Consider the following 23,204-nt stretch of genomic DNA (forward strand, 5'->3'; position numbering starts at 1 on the left):
TTGTTGTGATATTTGTTCCGCCCCTCCTCCACTGTAATTGGATGGCGAGTGAGAAGTGACATTGATGAGTTTAGCATTCTTTCTCAAGTTTAACTTTTTTTTAACTCTCGGCGCACTGACAAAAAAAGGCAAATGCGTGAATTGAAAACATACACCGACCGCCGGCATAAATGCTTTGGTGTCAACACTACCCTGCAGTTGATGTCCGCCTGCCGTTTTTAGCTGCGTTTAAATGCTTTTGGATTGCCCAATGATTTACCAAATCCTGTTTCTGTACTTTTACAACTCCTATTGATTTTATATTGACAGATGTAAAAGCAACTCTGACTGTGCAGCCACAGACGTCTGTGTTCATTGGAGACTCAGTTACTCTGACCTGTGAGGTTGATCAGGCCACTGGATGGGAGTTTTTCTTTATCAAACTTCCAAACACTGAATACTATAAAGCTACAGGAACTACAACAACCAGTTCTGTGCAATCAACAGTCACAGTCTCTGATGGAGGAGAGTACAAGTGCAGAGCTGGAAGAGGAGACCCTCAGGTTTACACACAAGACAGTGAACCAATAACAGTGACAGTAGAGAGTAAATATTTATACGCGCATAATACACTTTGTTCTGAGAACAATTAACATTATTTCATATGAGAATGTACTAGTGGCAGTTATAGATGATAAATCCTGTAATATAATACAGCACAAATGGTTGAGTATCAAATATTTATATATTTTGACATTATTTACAGTATGAATTGTTGTCATTCTACAGAAAGACCAACAACTCAAGTGTCTGTTTGGCCTGATGATCATGTATTCAGAGGAGAAACTGTCAATCTCACATGTGTCATCAATGAAGGAGGAGTCAGCAGCTGGCAGTACAGCTGGAATAAAGATTCATCATCATACAATGTCAGTAAACTCCAGAATTACCAAATCAGTTCTGTTACTAAGTCTCAAGCAGGTAAATACACCTGTAGAGGAACAGAGACTGGTGGATCAAGATCCTCACACATCAGTAATGCAGTTACACTGACAGTATCAGGTGAGTCTGTTTATCTTTATTCATCATCATCTTATTCATTATATTATGACAAACTTTATTTCAACCTGTAGTTGTCAGGAATGAGACTGAGATTTATTAATTACAGCGATCAGCTTTCAAAGAGTAGCAGGAGAGTCAAAGGGGGCGACGTGACCACCAATGGGAGATCTCGCTGAAAAGCAAGAAAAATCCTGCGACATTTAAAACCGGGCATATACTGTGCACTTTTCGTTCGAATTACAGCTGATTTCTGGGTTGTGTTACTTATTGTTTTGAGTTGCCAAATTTGAGCTTAGTTGTGTGTCATTTGTTGTGCAGTGTACAGGGGTAAAAGAGAACCAATTAACCTCTCAAGCAGGGGAGTGGGACCCAAAAATCTACCGGGAAATTTCATAGACCACCAGCCCTCCGTGGTCAAAAAAAAAAGGAAAAAAGAAAATGGTTCCCTGTAAATAAGAAAATGCTGAAATCTAAAATTACAATAAAATGACTGCACAACAACATGAAATACCAAGTGTAATAATTATTATTTAAAAGATCTTAAAGTCAACAACAGTTCCCTAGTTTTAGGTAAGCTTAAGCTTACTATAGTTGCAAAGCAGTTGCTTATTTAAGCAATATCGCTCGAGTAGGAGTGTGATATCACTCTATATCATCACGGCTGTGATTAGGCCAGAGGCACAAGGCCGTAGGCCAAGTGCCGAAGGCAATCACAGCCGTGATGATATAGAGCTATATCACACGACTCAGAGAGCGATACTGCTTTTATACAACAGTTCGACGGCACACGTTTGAAAAACGAAAACTAAAACAACAACGGAGTTATTTTAAAAGCCTCTTTGTTTGAGAACTACTTCTTCCGCCACGGATTTGAGGGCGGCCAGAATGACAGGTAACACTTTCGGCTGCTTTGAATCTCATAACAACTCAATGGACGGAAAAGCCGTTTCTTTATATTACCGTTTCTTGGTCACAAAGTGTAGTTTTAAGATTAGTTCAGTCGAGAATGTATATGTATTATATTTAAATCTGCAGTCGATTAGTAAAGATAGCCCCTGTTTGAACGTTTGCTTAGCGAGATTCGGTACGAATGAGAACCAAAGCATGAGCGGACGTCAGTGTTCACTCGCCCCGTTGACCACCGCCCTCTCTGGGCTACATCTCTGACAGGGATTCCATGGCTCTCATGTTGGCCTTGTTTGTTTTTGATCGTCAAAATGAGATAAAATCAGCAGTATTTGGTGTCATGATCAAACTAGTACTTGTTTTTTATTCATATTTAGTGTCTTTTGTGTTGTTATTGTTTTGGCGCGAGGTAAAAGTTAATAAAACTATACTTGTATAACGTTACTATTGCTTTCCCATTTACTCTTAACGCGATACGAGCACTCGATTATTATTAAACTTTGTTCTTGTCAGTACTATATAAAACGTTTTTTTATAAGTGTCAGAGAGATGTTTTTGCATGCTGCTTATGAATATATCAGTGGCGATATCTCATAACATGTTTTAATAGTCACGTTGTGATTAAATATATGATCAATGTCCACATTTAAAAGCTGTGGTGCTTACCTGCAGTTCCACTGTGTTTTCGCATTCTGGGAAGAGATATTGCTCCAGAAAAAAATAGTTTACATTCTTCTTTCCAAGTGTTAATCGTCCACACGATGTGACAAGACATAACTTCCATTAAGTTTAATGTAACATCCAAGAGCGCTGATCTTTGACGGGATAATAACTTGGGATTCACACACTGATTTACAAGCTAGTGAAGTAATGAGACACATGTAGAGTGATTCAAAACAGCGCGTTTGTGTGTGTCCGTGTGTGGGCAGTTTTTCCATTCAGAGATGAGCCTGTTTAGAGGACCTCCATTCACTAGGTGGCGGAATGATACAAAAGGTGAAGCGGTTACTGTGCCGTTATCAGTAGAATATTGCACGCCTCTTAGCCAATCAGATTCGAGAACCAGAAAGAACTGTTGTATAAAAAATTATTAAGCCTGTTTGGAGAGAGATGTTTTATGTGACAAGATGTCAGTCATCGTGTGATAACGAAAATATAACGAGGCTTAGACTAACTTACATATTCTGAGCAGGTGTTGTCAGTGAACAGGCTGTAAACTGTTGGCTAAGTTACATACACTCGTGAAAAGCTGATGCTGATTGTCTGGGAAACATTCTCTAAAAGCAGTCAAGTTGTCATTGTTTGTGTCAAAGTTGTGCATTTGTTGTAACATTAAAATAGGAGATCAGGCTTACTCTGTGCTGCTCAAAGTGATGCTCGGAGCTCCATTCCTCTGTGGGTGTGCGAGGCTATGCTTTTTTATTGGTTGTTACGTTAAATCTTACCCAGATGCAACAGTGCTATTTTCTGATTGGCTATTGTGTAGCCTCTTTCTTTTTTTTGATTGGCTGATAGAACTCCAGGGGAGACGGGCTTGAGAGAGAGAGCGGTGCGGCCAGATACGTTTTGAGCGCTGAAGCATATTAAATATATGATAAATAGTTTTTTGGGTGCAACTCGCAGCCTTAAAACACTACCGGCCCACCGGGAAAAGCCCCGACTCTCCCAATTGCCACTCCGCCACTGCTCTCAAGACTGTAATTGACCTATGGCTAAGCCACTCACTTGGACAAACAATCAACATTCGGTGACAGGTGCTATGGCAGCTGTCACAGTAGGAGACATTACACAGGAGGCAATTGATGATTTTTGGAGACAGAAAGACTATATATCATCTTGCAGTCACCAAAACGGAATTAACTATGCATTGGAGGGTTATATTAATAATTTTATTTTTGAGAAGGGCGATGAAAAGTTTCAGCTCCAGGAAAAAATGTACAGGTCACAGTGTAAACGCGATAAACCGCGTCTCATTGCCTCAAGTCTTTTTACCATCTTTACTAAGAGTACCTCTGCATTAGGTTGGTGCTTCAGTATTTACATGAATCATTCAGCACAACATTGCTATTACAAATAACATTTGTTATCTCGTTTATTTACAGATACGTTAATGAAGCTAAGTGACATGATGTACAACGCAGCTAGAAGCTAAAGTTAACGGTTTCTAATGTTAGGCTAATGTTACGTTAAAGATGTTGAAGATAACGTTCAAATACGTTGTTGACTTAACTTAGAACAGATATAGACATCATTATTTAATTTATCCACGTTTACCTGGTGTTGTGGTTTACCGCATAACTTAATCTAGAGCAAACACTTATTTCGGTTGATGTGGCTTGGGAAAGGGTAAAAAAATGTGTAAAAAAAATACACAACGTCGCCCAGGATCTCAGGATACCTAGTGTCGGAGTTGCATGTACCCATGCACACCGCTTAAAGGGGCCATGAATTTGTCAATTTTATTGTTTTATACTGTTGTCTGAGGTCTACTTATGATGCATGCATGGTTTTTACATTCAAAAACATCAAAAGCAATAAGTAATAGGTCATTTTGTAACATGGATTAGTGGCTCTATGGAGAAATGGTTCGTTTGAAGGGGCGGGCCGCATTGAAGACCTGGAGGTAAACGCCCACTGCTATGATTGGACAGCTTCATTCCCCATCATTACATGTGGGCAAATGTTTAAAAAGCATTAATGTGTAAAAATAGCAGCCGAACACATATATGTTTGAGCCACAAAAGATTCTGGGTGCTAAAGATGATACACATAAATGACAATACGTATAGTAAAGTAGAAACAAAATTAAAAACTAAATTACCATATACAACACAGTAAGCGTGCATTAGAATCTAAACCGCGGCTGATAAGTTCTTATCAATAACTTTGTATATTTTTATTGTGCTTGTGAGGTTGCTCTTACTTACACGTAACGTTACATACCACAGTTATATGATAAAAAAGCTTTGTTAAGTGTTGGACCTTTCAAATGCATTTTGCCTAACATACCGTATACAACACAGTAAGCTGGCATCAGAATCTAAATTGCGGGTGGTAAGTCCTTCCTTATCACTAACTTTGTATATTACTACCGTTATATTACAGTCGTATTGTTAAGTGTTGCACCTTTATTAATCGTTTAATGCTTTTAGTAAATTAAAACAGTCAAACATACGTGTTTAGACACAGATGTTACAACAGGACATCTCTTACAAAGCAATAGTGAAACGTAGTAATGTTATCTTAAATAAAGTAAAAAAAAAAATTACTTACATTGTATACTACTGTGTCATTTTTGTCAGATCCAATATTAGTGGTGCTTTTATCTCATTCCCCGCCATTGACGAGATGTCTCGTCAATTAAGAGAAAACGCTTCCCCGCCAATGACGAGATTTTCCGTCTTTCCGCAATACCGCTATTATCCACCAGGTGGCGCCCTTCCGCAACTTTTTAAACCCGGAAGAATTGCCCTCTGGCATGCTGCTGCATGTCCGTGTCTGTTTTAAAGATCGCTCTGAATGGGATCTCTATGAAAAGTCCGTCACAAAAATGGAATTATCTCTGCTTTTTGCTCAAAATGTGGTGTTTTTGCAGAAACCTACCCATATTCAAAAGCTGATTACAAAAGAACTGCTCAAGGTAGGATGAAACGGTTTTTTTTTGTTTGAAAGCAGAGGGTCTGTTCTTTCATTTGATATATTGTATGTTTATATATCTGAAGAAGAACATTTTCTGGAAGGCATTAAACTTTGGTGAAAATCATGAAAAACGGTGGCGCTGGCTGGCAACTTTTTAAAAAAATGCTGGCGGTGAAAGAGTTAATCACAGTCTCTCTGCAAATCCAGCATCGACTTTTGGCTTTTTTTACAAATGAATCCGCGGTACACAAAGTAAACAAAAACTCCCCATACGAGCTGGAGCTTCATCAAAAACAAACTTTATCCATGCATTCCTAATGTTATGTTCCGAGCCTCTGAGTAAAGGTATACAGCGTCTGTGTTGTTCCCAGTAGGTTCTTCCACAACCGAAGACTCAGTTTCCATGGTTACTCATAATAGATCACCACGTCAAAATAAAAGTCCCTCAGGAAAAAATTATTTCAAGTAATTTTGGTTACATTTGGCAATCTCTAAAGACATATACTGATTGTTGAGACACTGCATGGTTTGCTTTGCCCCTGGCCCACATGTGTCACACGAAGCTGTGGGAGGGGCTACAAAAGTGGAGGTGTCCTTTTGGGTTTGGGGAGGTGTTTTAATTCTACTCTGACATCATATTTCTCCGAATTCCTCATTCGGACGTTCTACTGGCTTGGTGCCAAAAACTGTCATATTTCAGTAGCACGAACGTTTTCAGTTCTGAAACTTGCAGGATGTTCATTTAAGTATGATGACCTCTTATATAACAAATTATCAAGTTAAAATTTTGTATTTGATTCACCACTCCTTTAACCATTTTAAACTTAAAGGCGGAGTCCATGATGTTTGAAAGCCAATGTTGATATTTGAAATCGCCTAAACAAACACGCCCCTACCCCAATAGAATCTGGACCTTCTGTTGATAGACCCGCCCCACACATACGCAACCAGGCATTTGATTTGATTTGATTGGCTATAAGTGTGTTTTGGTAGTCGGCCCGTCTCCTTTTCCAACGCGTTTTTCAAACATCGTGGACTCCGCCTTTAAAATGACAAGAAAAACATATTAAAACGAATGAAAACTGACTAACTGCAATGCATTTCAATGGACGTGAAACTCATAAACACAAGCGCAAAATCAAAATTGTAAAACGGGCAGTTCCGGTTCTTCATTCTGATTGTTTGAAACGCGTTCTAAGCCGTGATAAAATACACCGGTAACCTCACGGTTCAGACCACATTACAAGAGTATCACTGTGCCACTGTTGCTGCGTACTGATTTATGAAAATAAACACCACAGTCTTTAATCATATTTTTAATTTGTCTACAATTGCACAATTAATGGCGATATCCAGATAAATGTCTATTGTTGAGTCATCTCGTCGATAAAGAGAAAACGTTGTCTGAGGAGTTTATAACTCAAGTTCATACGTCCGCTATTATCCACTAGATGGCGATCTTACCCAACTTAAACACTGATGCATTCACTCAACACTAAAAACAGCGTGTTTTCATCAGGCTCTGAATCTGATCTCTTACAAAAGTTTTTTTGTTTGTTTTTTGTTTGAAAGCGGATGGTCTGTTCTTTCATTTGATATTTTATGTTTATTTAAAGAAGATAATTTTTCTGCAAGGCATTAAACTAAAACTGGGTGGCAACTTTAAAAAAAAAAAACGCTGACGGGGAAAGAGTTCAGCATGCTTCCAAGCATATTTAATGATCACTTCAACAGTTGCACGATATAAATGTTAATGTATAAATTAGATGAATGGGGATTTATAAAATAAACACCACAGTCTTAAATCATATTTTCATTGTGTCTTTGCTGCATCTCTGTTGGTTGGGAACTGCGCTCTGTTGCAGCCACACTTGATTCTGAGGAACTACTTTGTTTGGCGGAAGAGTTATATTTGTAGTAATATAAATACAACTTATTTGTGTTTTATTTTATAAAATCCCGCTAACGTTATGCATATGAAGTAATTTTATAACAGCTAAGGGGGTTTTAGGCAAAGGGGGTTTTAGGCACTCCGCTTCGCGTCGTGCCTAACAACGCCCCTTAGCTGTTATAAAATGCACTGGTAACCCACTGCTTCTTGGGGTTTATTGCTTTATGAAACCATGGTGACACGTTATTTTGGTATGGTGGGCCATAAATCAAACAAAAAGCTCATAACAAATCATTTATTTAAAAGCATATTAAGAGCAGAGGGAGATCTGTTTAAGTTCAGTTTGCGAGCAAAATAGATAAACCATATAGCTCATGTCTTCTAAACCACCTGTGTGTCTGTGTATGCCAATGCCTTGTTTCTGTCTCTGAAATCGCACGTGTTTATTTCAAACATACAGCATGAGCACTTAATCCGTAAACTTTGATGGTTCATCTGACTGACATGACTGGAATGGATCAGCATACTAAAGGGGAGTCATTACTCTAAACTGAAGAGGAAAGAGTTAACTAGAGGTCATACCAATAAACTGGATAAACTAGGAGAAATAACTTGAGGACAGACAGCTTACACTGTGGTCAGCTTACACAACAGTTTAGTACAAGAGAGAACCAAAGGGAACCATTTAAGAGATAGGAACGCAAGCCAGATGAATAATGGGATAACAAGAGGGTGGAGGAAAGACGCCACATTGAATGTTTAATATAACAGAACACACAATATGCTATTAAACAGCTGATTGGCGTGTGGGCGTGGTTTTCCGGGAAAGTGCTCATAAAAAGAAGTGATACATATAGCGTACCCCGTAACGTCAGCAGTTCCTGTAATTGAAAAAAGAAACTTTTCGAAACTTGTACGAACCCAGGCGAAGTGCATTCGGCACAGAAATACTCAGTAACACGTCCAACTGCTCTTTTGACACTTTGCACACTTACCATTGAACCCCTCTTTAATGTCAGTAAGACATTTACTCAACTAAAGCAGCAAAGCTTCTGCTTCAATCAACTTTTGTAGATCAAATTAAATGAAAGTTTTTAGACACTAATGAATCATTTTGTAAGAATGACATTAATCATGTTTTCCAGATCTGTTATTTCATATAAACAGCTTTGTGATGAGATTTATAACCTCATTTAGTTTATACAGCAGTGAAGGTAACACCAGACAGATCTGTGTTCACTGGATAGACCGAAGTGTGGGAGAGAAGATCAGTACAATAACTGAAGATATTTGTGGTATAAAGACACAACTGAAGCGCTACACTGTAAACAGAGACTTTGTGTTTTATTCTCCTGCAGGATCAAAACCAAAACCTAAACTCACATCAGATCCTGTAGGCTCTATAATGACAGGTAACACAGTGACTCTGAAGTGTCACATTGATCAGTCTACTGGATGGAAGTTTTACTACAAACACACACAAAACACTGAGAAGACGGCAACAGAAACAAATGCTTACACAGTCAACATTTTTAAAGTTTCAGATGGAGGTCAGTACTGGTGTAGAGCTGGAAGAGGAAAACCAGACTATTACACAGACTACAGTGATGGACTGTGGATAAATGTTACAGGTGAGAGACAACAGGAATTGTAAGATGCCATTGACCTCAGTCACTGTAGACGCCATCTGTTCACTCTGTGTTGTCTGAAAGACTTAAAGTGGAAGTTTACCAAATGTTGATCCTATTTATATTTACTTTCATGCACACTTGAGTTGTATTTGTGGTTAAGATGTGTTATTAAAAATGTCACTACTATAAATTGTGTTTGTTCAGAGAGTCCTAAACCTGTAGTGAGTGTTGATCCTGACAAACAGCTGTTCAAAGGAGAAACTGTTACTCTGAGATGTGACATTAATGGTACAGGAGACACTGAGTGGACATACAGCTGGACTGTAGAGCCATATAACCGATATAGACAGTTCTATTGTGAGACACAAGAGTGTAAGATCAACATTGAAAACTATCACAATGGTAAATACACCTGTATAGGAAAGAGTGTAAATAAACAAAACACTGAGATGAGTGATGCTGTTACACTGACTGTATCATCAGGTGAGTTTATATGTTTGTTCATCATTATTAGTGTGAAGAGATGAAGTGTAACATGTTATTCATGAGAGATTGATCACTTTCAGATAAACCACAGACAGTTTTAAGTGTTTCTCCACAGCAGTGGTTGACTGAAGGAGATTCAGTGACTCTGATGTGTGAGGTTAGAAGTTCATCTACAGGCTGGACATTCAGCTGGTTCACTGTACAAAGTCTTTACTCAGGTAATATCTCATTCATCTCATAACAAATACAACTTTAAATACAAACACTGTCAAGGGTCAAACAGGATAGAGTTGTTAATACTGTACATATAGTCAGTTATTGTAGTTGTTGGTTTGGGAGTGTGAATAGTAATATCATATTTATGTCATTATTATTAAAATAGAGATTGGCACAAACCTTGATTTTTAGACTCAAAGCTGTACTGGAGCAGAGTTAAAATTAACTAGATAGATTTTTTTTGAAGGGGTAAAAAACAGCATTCAGTGTTTGATTTAGTGAAGTACTACACGTGTGCATTCAGAGTGTGATGTAGCAGCACATCTGATTGAGGTGTGTGTACGACTTATAAAAATAAATGTCATATTAATTTACAATACTTTATCATATCGTGCTGTATCTGTCGTTGCTGTGTTTGAGGCAGGGCTTGCATGCACACCCAGGACAACGACAGGTGAAGAGAGATTACTTGAGGAGTTAGTAAATGTTTTCCTGACAAATACATTCAGTTTGTAAGAATTTCTAATGTACCTCATTTCAGAGCCACAATCCACAGCTTGGGTTTCAGGATTTTGTACTTTAAGCTGAATGAGAGAAAAGAGGCTGAATGAACCGGTCTATACTATAACAATAAATGTGAATCTGTGCTTCACTCTTTGTGTGCTGTATTTGGCAGAAGTTTGCACTTGGTGACTTTTATTACAATCTCATATTTTTGCTTCTTGCTTGTATGCTGCGTGGTTCACCATACACCAGTGTTTTGTAATGTTTTTACTTAAATACTATAGTTTTAAAGACATTCCTCTTCAGTCTATTGTTTCAACATTTTTCAACTAATCAGATTAAAGCATTTAACAGGCCCGTGGTATAAACCATAATAAATCATAACAAATACATTAACATATTTGTGTGTTTCCCAATCTGGTACAGAGTTTCATTATGGAAACATTTCCAAATTATCTCAGTTTATTTTCTCTCTTTGTTAATATTGCATTATAAAAACATAATGCATTGCACATTTTTACCTTTTAACAGTGAGTAGAGATGTTAACTATGAGCTGTTGTCAAACAGCAGTGGAGGATCTAAAGGCAACTACACAGTGAGATCAGTTACTGTGAATCACACAGGAGTTTATATGTGCAGAGCAGAGAGAGGAGATCCAGTCTATCACACAAAGTACAGTAACACACAAACACTGTGGATCACTGGTGAGTTCATCACTGTGGTAAAGCGAACACCACCAGTTCGCTTTGAGACGTGGGTATGTCCCAAAATACCACAATAACGATGGCTCAAACCGTAAGAGTACTTTCGTACAAGGTGAAGTTTATTTACAGTGTATGAGAAGATAACCAAATGTGATATATTTATATTTACAAGTGCAGACAAAAAAAACCCAAAGTACCAAATAAACAAACAAAAAGGCAAAATAATGATGAAAACGTATACACAAGCAAATATCAACAATATATCAGACAACTTTCTCCACTACCACTCACTTTGGTCGACTTGGTAAACAAGTACCTTCTGTGAGTCTGGCCTCTCTCTTTATAGGCCAGACTCCTCCCCTAAATCGGGAGCTTAACTCTCAGGTAAGTATAAATTAATTAAAACCCTCCTTCACCTTTAAGGATTTAAATACACTTATTAAACCAAACATAAAAATAACATTTATCTTTTAGAAGATAAATACACATATTAACACATAAATCAAACGTAATAAACACTTAACATTAACATACACAAAATAACAATACCCCTTTAACAAAAATAAATGGACTCGCCAACCTTCGGGTGTACTGCGCCGGCGCGGCGCACCTTGATGACGTCATAAGCGCGCGCCGCTCGATCGCTCGGGTTTGCCGGCACAGCGTGTCAATCCGAAGGCAGCTAACCAAAACAAACAAACAAAACAGCCGGTGTGCAAAGACAATGTGTGTGTATGAAGGGTCCGGGTTATGGATGCTAACAGAGGGGAAGAGTGGTATGTAAACATGTCCATGTGCCATCAGAGTGTGCGTGCACTCACAGCTTCGACAGCCGGGGAAACGGGATGGATTATGAGAGGTAAGTGAATGCGATGTGTGTGTGTGTGTGGTTGCCAGTAATGAGTACCCAGCAGGGAGGGCTAGTTCTCCTCCGTCACATTATCCCCCCCCTCTCTAAGCCGCGCACTGGCCGGGAACCGAGACAGGTAGTCGGCGACCACGTTCTGCTTTCCAGGACGATGCCGCACCTTGAAATTATAGGGCTGTAGGCTGAGGTACCATCTTGTGACCCTGGAGTTTCGGTCCTTCATGGAGTGGATCCATGTTAATGCTCTGTGGTCTGTCTCCAAGTCAAACTCCCGTCCCAAGAGGTAATATCGGAGACTTTCTAGGGCCCACTTTATGGCGAGGCATTCCTTCTCCACTGCAGAGTAACGTGTCTCTCGTGGCAGCAGTTTCCGGCTGAGGTAGGTGACAGGCCTTTCTTCTCCTGTTGCTCCCTGTAACAGAACTGCTCCCAGGCCTGTCGCCGAGGCCTCCACCTGTACAAGGAACCGCTGGGTAAAGTCTGGACTTTGCAGCACAGGATCAGCACAAATCCTCTCCTTCAACTTGACAAAGGCATTCTCGCAGTCCTCCGTCCAAGGTATTGGATTCTTGATCCCCTTTCCGAGCAGGTTTGTGAGTGGCACTGCCAGAGTGGCGAAGTCTGATACGAATCTTCGGTACCAGCCAATCAGTCCCAAGAAAGACCTCACCTCCTTCTTTGTCGTTGGTCTGGGGCTCCTCCGAATGGCTTCCACCTTGTCCACCTGAGGACGCAACTGTCCATTTCCCAGGTGGTATCCCAAGTACCTCGCCTCCTGCCTTGCCCACTCACACTTGTCCACATTTAGGGTCAATCCTGCATTCTGGATCTTCTGTAAGGTGCTCTTTAAGTGTTGCAGATGCTCACCCCAGGAGTTGCTGTAGATGACCACATCATCCAAATAAGCAGCAGACCAACCTTCACAGCCTTGTAGCACTCGATCCATCAGCCTCTGAAAGGTTGCTGGCGCCCCATGCAGGCCAAATGGTAAAACCGTGAGTTGGTGCGGCCCAGGTGGTGTCCTGGATGCTGTGTGTGGTCGTGGTGCTGGGTCTGGGGGTGCCTGCCGGTGTCCCTTGCGGAGATCCAGGGTTGTGGTGTATTTTGCCTTCCCGATCCTCTCTAGCAGATCATCAATCCGAGGCATCGGGTAAGCATCAAATTGAGACTGTGCATTCAGCCTCCTAAAGTCTATACAGATTCTCAGTGTTCCATCTTTCTTCGGGACAATGACCACTGGACTGCACCATTCACTGGTCGAGGGTTCAATCACACCAAGCTCCATCATCAGCTCCACCTCCTTCTTCAGTGGGTCCACGAGCCGTTCAGGTACCCGGTAAGGCCGTTGTCTTGATGGTGTCGGGTTGCTCAGATGGATGTAATGTTGAGCCAACTCAGTCCGCCCAGGCCTCTGGCGGAAGAGAGCAGGGAACTGATCTAGGAGGTACTGCAGGTCTTTACGCTGGAGGTCCTCTAGGTGACTCAGATCCACCACAGACGCTCCTCTCTTGGCTATCGACTCTGCAGGCTCTTCCTCATCACAGTCCACCTCTTGTACCATCAATGATGTTTCTGGTGCTTCCTTACCGGCTGGCTCTCTCCACTCTTTTAGCAGGTTGACGTGATATGTCTGCTTGGTCCTCCCCTTGTCTGGATGGTGTATCTCATAGGTCACCGGTCCCATTCTTTGGATCACACTGTATGGTCCTTGCCACTTGGTCAACAACTTATTGGCCGATGTCGGCAACAGGAGTAGTACCTTCTGTCCAGGTAGGAACTCTCGTTTTCGTGCATATTTGTCATACCATAATTTCTGCTTCTTCTGTGCCTCTTGTAGGTTCTCCTTCGCCTCCTCTCGGTAGTGCTCAAGCCGATCTCTCATCTCCAGTACGTACTGGACTATCCCCTTCTCCTCAGCTCCACTTGTAGTGCCTTCCCATCCTTTCCTCAGAAGGTCTAATGGTCCTTGCACCTGCCAGCCATATAGGAGTTCAAAGGGCGAGAATCCTGTTGATGCTTGGGGAACCTCTCTGTAAGCGAACAGAACAAACGGTAGCCACTTGTCCCAATCTTTACCTGTGTCGTTAACAAACTTCCTCAGCATGTTCTTCAGAGTCTGGTTGAATCTTTCGACCAGTCCGTCGGTTTGTGGATGATATGGGGTTGTTCTGATTGCTTTGATGCCTAGCTGGCGATTCAGTTGACCCATCAGCTTTGATGTGAAGTTCGTCCCTTGGTCTGTAAGAATCTCCTCTGGAATACCAACCCTAGAAAACAACTGTACCAGAGCCTGGATGACCTTCGGTGTGGTAATAGACCGAAGAGGGAATGCTTCTGGGTACCTTGTAGCGTAATCGCTGACCACCAAGATGTACTGATTTCCACTGCTGCTCTTCTCCAAGGGGCCTACGATGTCCATCGCTATTCGCCTGAAAGGAGCAGAGATCACAGGGAGAGGTTGCAGGGGTGCTCGACCCCGCTGGGATACAATACTGGTCTTCTGACAGATGGAACATGTATTGCAGTATGTCTGTACATCAGTGTATAATGTGGGCCAGTGAAAACGTGAACAGATGCGGGCATGTGTTTTCTGTTGGCCGAGGTGACCGGACCAGGGGACTGTGTGTGCAAGATGTAATACCATAGGGCGACAACATGTGGGGACAATCAAACGTGTTTCATCATTAGTTTGTAAATATAACACATCATTCAACACCACATATTTCTCATTGCACACATTATCATTTTTCCCACATTCAACCTTTTCAAACAATGGTTTTAATGTTACATCACCCCTTTGCAAAGCAACAATATTCTCTGGGATCTCCCAGCCATCAACACTGAGACCTTCCACTGAAGATTCAGCGACTGGTGTACCCAGGTACTTTTCAAACCGCCGTTGTTGGCGTGACTTTCTGGGGCCCTTGGTTCCACCCTGCAGCAGACTATCATCAAAGTCTGGCAGTGGTTGGAGACCTGCCTTAGCTTGGGCTCTGGTTAACACAGGACATGACAGGTTAACAATGGCATCCTCATAAACATTTACATTCTTGGTTGGTAACAGATCATATATGACAGGTATATCTCTACCAAGAATCATTTCAGCAGGTAAATTCTCAACTATTGCAACAGTCAATAGAAACATTTGATCAGAAATACCCACAGTAACTTCAGCTTGAGGATACTGCTTAATATCCCCATGAACACATTGCACAGATGTTGTCATCAGATAATCAACCTTATGAACATAACATGGTTTAATTAGGGATATAGAACTCCCAGTGTCCACAAGTGCCTTTAAGGTTTGTCCATTAATAGTCACATCACAACAATTTTTCAGGTTCCCAACAGAGTCTCGTACATTGTCCCCTTCCCTTGGAACGTAACAATAACCAGTCAATTTTGCCTTTCGTGCAGGGCACACAGATGCTTTGTGACCCGACTGCTGGCAATAGAAACAAATCAACCCCTTCCCCAATGATGGGTGTTGTCCCTGGGTGCTCGTATGCTCCACACCACTTCTCTGAGCCACAGCATCAGTATTACTTTGTGTGAAAGTGCGTACAGTACCTTTGGGGGTTTGAGTGCGAGGACCACCACGGTGAGCATTCAGGTACCTTTGTGCCAGCTTCGCCGCCTCCAGTCCTGATCTCGGCTCGTGCTCCTTCACCCACGTGCGTGCATCATAGGGCAGAACCCTGAGCAGCTGCTCGAGGATGACGATCTCGCCGATCTCCTCCTTTGTGTGATCCTCCGGCCGCACCCAACGATTGAAGAGGTTCTTCAGCCGGTTATATGACTCTGTGGGCGACTCACCAGCAGGAACTGTAGCCGCCCGGAACCGTTGACGATATGTCTCAGCCGAGACGTCAAACTTAGCCAGAAGTGCCTCCCTCAGCTCAGAGTACTGCTCCGCCTGGTCCTCGTCCATGGCCAGATACGCCTCCAACGCCTGCCCTGTCAGCAGCGGTACCAGACGACAACTCCACTCCTCCTGAGGCCACCTCCAGGTCTTAGCAAGACGCTCGAATCGCCGAAGATAACTCTCGATGTCCTCCCCTTGTTGAAAGACAGGTATCTTCGGCTCTGCCCGTTGTAACGGCTGATTGGGAGCAGGGAATCTCGGAAAGCCTACGTCATGATCTGCATCATAATGATCCGTAACTCTCCGTGCTGCTGGGGTTGGTAGATCCATCCGCAGACTTCCCATGTCCATCGATGACTGAGCAGGAAGTGCAGACTGCATTATGGTCTCCCGCAGACCTCGAAGCTCCAGCATGTGCCGCTCTTCCCTCCGCTCTTGCGCCTCCAAGAACTGGCGCATCAGAGTCATCATCCCATCATTCGCCTTAGACCCTGGTGAGACGGGCTTAGGTTGTGGTAAGTTGCGCTTTGGTGATGTACCGGAACGTTCAGTAGGCGATCCCTCGTCCTCCACTGACTCCGCAGCGTTCCAGGTCACATCCTCCTCCACTACCTTCACCTTAGACCGTGCCCGGCCTTTATGCTTACGGGGAGCCATCCCACCGCTGCCACCAACTGTGGTAAAGCGAACACCACCAGTTCGCTTTGAGACGTGGGTATGTCCCAAAATACCACAATAACGATGGCTCAAACCGTAAGAGTACTTTCGTACAAGGTGAAGTTTATTTACAGTTTATGAGAAGATAACCAAATGTGATATATTTATATTTACAAGTGCAGACAAAAAAAACCCAAAGTACCAAATAAACAAACAAAAAGGCAAAATAATGATGAAAACGTATACACAAGCAAATATCAACAATATATCAGACAACTTTCTCCACTACCACTCACTTTGGTCGACTTGGTAAACAAGTACCTTCTGTGAGTCTGGCCTCTCTCTTTATAGGCCAGACTCCTCCCCTAAATCGGGAGCTTAACTCTCAGGTAAGTATAAATTAATTAAAACCCTCCTTCACCTTTAAGGATTTAAATACACTTATTAAACCAAACATAAAAATAACATTTATCTTTTAGAAGATAAATACACATATTAACACATAAATCAAACGTAATAAACACTTAACATTAACATACACAAAATAACAATACCCCTTTAACAAAAATAAATGGACTCGCCAACCTTCGGGTGTACTGCGCCGGCGCGGCGCACCTTGATGACGTCATAAGCGCGCGCCGCTCGATCGCTCGGGTTTGCCGGCACAGCGTGTCAATCCGAAGGCAGCTAACCAAAACAAACAAACAAAACAGCGGGTGTGCAAAGACAATGTGTGTGTATGAAGGGTCCGGGTTATGGATGCTAACAGAGGGGAAGAGTGGTATGTAAACATGTCCATGTGCCATCAGAGTGTGCGTGCACTCACAGCTTCGACAGCCGGGGAAACGGGATGGATTATGAGAGGTAAGTGAATGCGATGTGTGTATATGTGTGTGTGTGTGTGGTTGCCAGTAATGAGTACCCAGCAGGGAGGGCTAGTTCTCCTCCGTCACAATCACACACTAAACAACTAAACAACAACAATCTCTTACACTCTTTGTCTTATATCATTAATTTATTCATTTATCTCTTATAAAGATGTCTCAGGTGTTTCTCCTTCAGTCTCTCTGATCATCAGCTCCAACAGATCTCAACACTTCTCATCTGAATCTCTCTCTCTGAGCTGTGAGGATCACAGTAACTCTACTGGATGGACAGTGAGAAGATACACAGACAACCTGAAACTTGTTCATCATCAGACTGGAGATCTACAGGAACAACATCTACATGTACAATCAGATCTCTCCACACATCTAATACTGGAGTGTACTGGTGTCAATCTGAATCTGGAGAGAAACTTCATCCTGTTAATATCTCAGTACACAGTGAGTTTACATTTATTTCAGGGTCTTGAAAGCTTAACAATCGGTTCATAAAGGACAAATGCAGCATTAAATACAATTTAGTAATTCTAAGTAATTCAGTAACTGTGTTCGGTAACATTTCAATGATAAATTGTACTTGAGATAAAAACTAAATGCTGGTGCGATGACATGGGTTGCAACACACTTTTTTATTTTTAAAGAGACATATTCAGAGAGTTTAAAATGATTGTGCCTCTTCTAATATAGGTCTATGAGATTTGTGACTCGTTTAATTTGTTATATTTTATAATGTTTATTATCATCAGTTATTTCTTCTGTTGTGTAGATGTTGATGTGATTCTGGACAGTCCTGTTCATCCTGTGACTGAAGGAGATAATCTGACTCTACGCTGTTTATATCACGATAAAAAACCCTCTAATCTGAGAGCTGAATTTTATAAAGATGGATCAGTGGTGGAGAATCAGACTACAGGAGACATGATGATCATCCCTACAGTCTCAAAGTCACATGAGGGTTTCTACTACTGTAAACACCCAGAGAGAGGAGAGTCTCCAAAGAGCTGGGTCTTAGTAAGACATATCATCTGTAAGAATAAACACAGTATAAATATTTTTGCATAATTTACAAATGTTCTGGTTATATAAGAAGAAAATATCTCTTCTTCTCCAGCTTCGAGTTCTGCATCTCGTGGTCTCATATATGGAGTGGGTGTTGGACTGAGCATCATATTTTTGATAATTTTCTTGGTCCTCCTGTGGATCTACAAAAACAGAAAAGGTATTAATCTTCTGCTCTTACAGGAATTCACTGTGATCAGTGACACATTTGCACAGACAAACCTTAAATGTGAAGTGTGTGAAATCTCTGATGTTTTTTTCATACAGATATATTGTAAAGCAATAATGTAGTTACTTCAGACAAGCAGAAGTACATTTTCAATCTGAGTATTTCTCCAAAGACTTGTCAGTCACTTGGAAGAGTGTGCTTGACCAGAAAGAAACATTGAGTGATAAGCAAATCAGACATTGTGTGATGCTAACTCATTGGTGAATGTCATTGGTGTGTCATTGGTGAATGTTTATACATTTTGTTTTGAATCTTGATCTTCATTTCTGTTGTCTTAGTATTATATTGTTCACAATCTCTGTGTTAATGAGTAAATAATAAAAGTAAAAATAATAGAGGTCCTGTGAATACAACTAAACTTGGTTAATTTCTTAATGCCAGATCACAAATGAACACCAGCAGTATAAACACAAGCTATTTAATGTTTATCAGCTAAGTTTTTAAATGCTTTCTTCACATATTATTCCGGTCTTTTTATATATTTAATATTATAAGCATCATGTCTACTTTTTGCTCAAGGTGTGGCACTACTGTACCTACAATTTGTTTTATGTTTGTCCACACAATGAAAGATGACAGGTCTTGTTGAAGTGTTAGGATAGCCTGTTTAGAGGCACAGAAATGACAAACCCCATCGAAGAAGTTATGTGTCTTGTTGTGTCAAAGATGTGTGCACTACATCAAAAGTCAGTATTTTATTTATTTTTTGTTAAAAAGTTAACAGTCCTAAATATGTACTGTGTTGACTTCTGTAGGTAAAGTCTCTCAGTCTCCCTCAGCTGTCAGTCCACAGCAGAACATCAGTCAGACATCAGAGCAGAAACAAAGTGAAGAAGGTTACACTCCACTGCAGTCTGGTCAGTCTACATTTATTATGATCATTCATTATGCATTTATACGAGTATGATATATTTATCTTTATTTTGCAGTCAATATCAACATGTTTATCAATATTTCTGTAAAGACTTTCTTTTATAACATATAAAGCATTTATAGATGTCTCTTAACACTTTTTATTATTTAATTTCTTCATTACAGGAGATGCTCATATTTATGACTCAGTTGATGTAACAAATAATAAAGACACAAGCACAGGTAATGCACATTATTGATGTCATTTAATGTTGCTCATCTCATAAAATGTTTTTTAAAGGTAAGTAATTTTCCTTTAGGAGTGACTCAGGCCGGACCCAGTGATGTCCAGTATTCACAGTTCAACTTTAAGAAAAATAAACTCAAGAACAAAGGTAAACACAAATAGAAGTAAAATTAAATACTGAGAGGTGAAAACTCTTAAAGGTGCATTGTGTAACTTTTAGAAGGATATCTTGACAGAAATGCAATATAATAACTATAACTATATTATCAGCAGTCTATAAAGACCTTACAAAATGAACTTTAATGAACCTTAGGATGAGCCGTGTTTATCTCCATACACCGCGGGTTCCCTTACATGAAAGTCACCGTCATGTTTCTGCAGTGGCCCTAAACCAGGGGTGCCCAATCCGGGGCTGCGTCCCAGTTTTTTTATGACCTTCCCTCGCTAACTTCCCTCAGTCTCGTTAACTCGGATGTATGTCATTGCTTACATTGTATAAGTGCCCACTACTAGCCTGGTGCAACCAGACTCTCGTAGATTCATTTCATTTGTACAGAGAGTCTGGCCACGCTCCATTGCAAAGTGTTACTTCCGTTAAGGAGTGTCCTCTGTTGAAGTTTAAAACTATTGGATATGCCAGAGTCACTCTGAATCTGCCATAACCAATCGCTAACGTTTGGTCGTGACGTATGTCACTCAGTCTGGCGCACGACCTCAACGTCTGCGTTCTTAGCCACTCCCCGCTGTTCGCTGATTGGACCTGCAGATTTTTGCCGGAGAAAACGAAACTCTACAGAGCAGTCCCAGACGTTCTTCTGAAGCGAAATGAAAATTAAGCGGAAGAACGTAGGAGGGCGGAGCCAGGCTAGCCCACTACTTGCAGAACACTTAAACTTACAGGTGTGAACTACTTTGTGCAAAGCACAGTCAAAATCAAGGGTCTATCCTTATAAACTTTCCTCGTCCACTTGACGAAGTGGAACACACTTCAAAATGGTGACAGGGATTCCCCCAATGGCAAGTGATTAGGGAAGTTCGCGAGTGCATGTCTAAAACTGGAGTGGAACGCAGGCCTGCTCCTGGGGATCGACTATCCTGCAGAGTTCAGGTCCAACTCTAATCAAGCACCCCAGCCCTAAACGGACAAACTGCTCTACAAATGTGTTGTCCCTATACTAACACACCTTCTGTGTTATTATTCATTGTGCTGCCCACCGTGGTCCTGCGACATTGGATCAGAAATGTCTTGTCTGCAAGTGTTAATTTATCACAAAATAGTGTGAAATGAAGCAGGGTTAGAATGTTATGACCCTAATTAAACACAGCTGAAGTAGCTAATCAAGGCTTGATAATTACAGACAGGTGTGTTGAAACTGGGTTGGAGACTCCTGACCCAGGGTTTAGGAATGCACAGTGTGAAACGTCAAATTATGAATACCCAGGGTTATCTCTTAACCCCTGGTTAAGTTTGAACAGTGTGAAACATGAAAAAAATAACCCAGGATTCCGTTAACCCTGGGTTTAGAATAACCCAGGGTTAACAATTTCAGGTGTGAAAAGCCCTAATGTGTCAAAAATTAACACATCATTTTTTGCAGTGTAGAACTGTTTCTCTGTCACCATTGACACCGCAATCTGTCCTTCCTTTTAGGTTAAAAGTTTGGGTGTCATCATGGATAGCACACTATCCTTGAAGCACAAATTAATAATATCATACAGATTGCATACTTACTTCTGCGTAATATTAACCTCCTTTGTCTCTTTCTTTTAAGTAATAATACTCCAGTTCTCTTTTGCTACCTCGGATTCGACTTACTACCATGGGTGCCAGGTCTTTTAGTTATGCTGCCCCTGCCTATGGAACATCTGTTTGCCCCTTGATGTTCGCAATAGCAAGTGCTTGTTGACTTTTAAAAAAGACATTATTTTTTTATACAGGCTTTTTATGAAATGTATAACTCCACACACTTGTCTTATTTAGTATACCCATATAGATGAATATGCAAATTATGCAACGCCTCCACTCTTTCACACACACACACACACACACACACACACACACACACACACACACACACACACACACACACACACATAGATATAGATATAGACAGATTTTTCCCAAAGTGGGAATCAATTTCTTAATTCTTCATTGTAGACACTGTAAGTGAAGCAGCTGATATCACCTATGCTGATATTGAACTGAAACCTAAGAAAGAAGTGAAGACAAAAAAGAAGAAAGGTAAAGAAAGTTTTCAAATGACTTTTTAATTTCCATTATTCATGATTATACAAACGTATCCAGAGCTGTTTATAAAAAAGAACTGGAAATGTTAGGTTGCTTTTAAGAAGTTTCCCAACCTCCTAAAAAATACGCCTGGCTTTGTTTAGGAAATACCAGTGAAGGTGATGACACTGTTTACTCTAAAGTGAAGACAAGTGGAGATAAAGGTGAGATAAACTAATATATGAAACTATGAAAGTGAAAACAGCATCTGTAAGCATCATTCAGTGTTTAGGAATAAATTGAACTATTGAATGATTCAAACTCCTTTTAGTCTTTTCCATTAATTTTTTTTTTTCAGGAGTTGTTTCTGGATCTGATGATGTGACGTATGCTCAGATTAAATAAAAGACGAGAAAGAGGAGAAAAAGACAGCAATACATTAACTAATAGCCTATTTGATATCATCAGTACTTCATGTGCAAGTAAATGCTTGCAAATCTTTGATTGATTCTGTAATAGCACCAGACTTTGTGTTGTTATCAACAGTTGTAATAATTCAGGACTATGAAATATGAGGGTTCAATTCAATTTTATTTATATAGTGCTTTTCACAATTGTTAATTGTTTCAAAGCAGCTTTACATAGATGTAGGAAAAGCATAGAAACGCGAGCGTAGTAATAATGTAACGTATACAGTAAAGTTAAGCCAATGGTGGCAGACTCTCCAGGGGATGGAAAAAAAACCTAGGAGAAAAACCCTCCTGGCTAGTCCAGAGGGAAAACTCCTAGGAGGAGAAAAACCCCTGAGAGAGATACATATATATTTATATATATAAATATAAATACTATTGGGGTTATGAGAGTTATCTTTTTATTTACTTTTTATATGTTCACTTGATGTTTATTTGTTCAAAAAATGATATTCGTTAGCTTGACGTTTTGTTGTCTTTGTTGACATTTTTGGACGTTTTGGATGTTTTTGGAAGTGTAAATTGGCATGTGTTTGTAGAAATCAAATGAGATATCATAAAATATCCATTTCATTTATATAACAGTAGGTTGTACCTTACTGGCCCCTAGTGGTACATTCGACATGACTGTAGACTAATTCTTAATTCTTATGGAAAAACATTTAATTCCGCAGTCAAAATCCAAAGTCTAGTCACGCTCTGTACTGTACAGTAAGATATATTACTAATAGGTATTTTATTTTATAATGAGTTGTGTATATACTGCAGACTATGCAATAGTTAAATAAAGTGTTTTGTGAAAATTAAACCTACACTTTCAGAAAAAA

At 40.5% G+C, this 23,204-nt stretch overlaps 1 protein-coding gene across 1 annotated transcript; it reads left to right on the forward strand.

Annotated features, from left to right (window-relative positions):
* The first annotated feature begins 681 nt into the window (after nucleotides 1-681).
* Nucleotides 682-23,204, forward strand: LOC129420981 (Fc receptor-like protein 5). Its single transcript, XM_073857599.1, is given in 15 exon segments — nucleotides 682-1,041; nucleotides 8,836-9,108; nucleotides 9,313-9,591; nucleotides 9,675-9,800; nucleotides 10,846-11,019; nucleotides 17,457-17,585; nucleotides 17,588-17,734; nucleotides 18,060-18,320; nucleotides 18,405-18,512; nucleotides 19,337-19,438; nucleotides 19,620-19,676; nucleotides 19,754-19,828; nucleotides 21,839-21,922; nucleotides 22,072-22,131; nucleotides 22,266-23,204. Coding segments are annotated over 15 exon segments (2,262 nt in total). The 5' UTR covers nucleotides 682-701; the 3' UTR covers nucleotides 22,313-23,204.

Source organism: Misgurnus anguillicaudatus, chromosome 19 (assembly GCF_027580225.2).
Source record: "Misgurnus anguillicaudatus chromosome 19, ASM2758022v2, whole genome shotgun sequence".
In the NCBI taxonomy this organism is placed as follows: domain Eukaryota; kingdom Metazoa; phylum Chordata; class Actinopteri; order Cypriniformes; family Cobitidae; genus Misgurnus; species Misgurnus anguillicaudatus.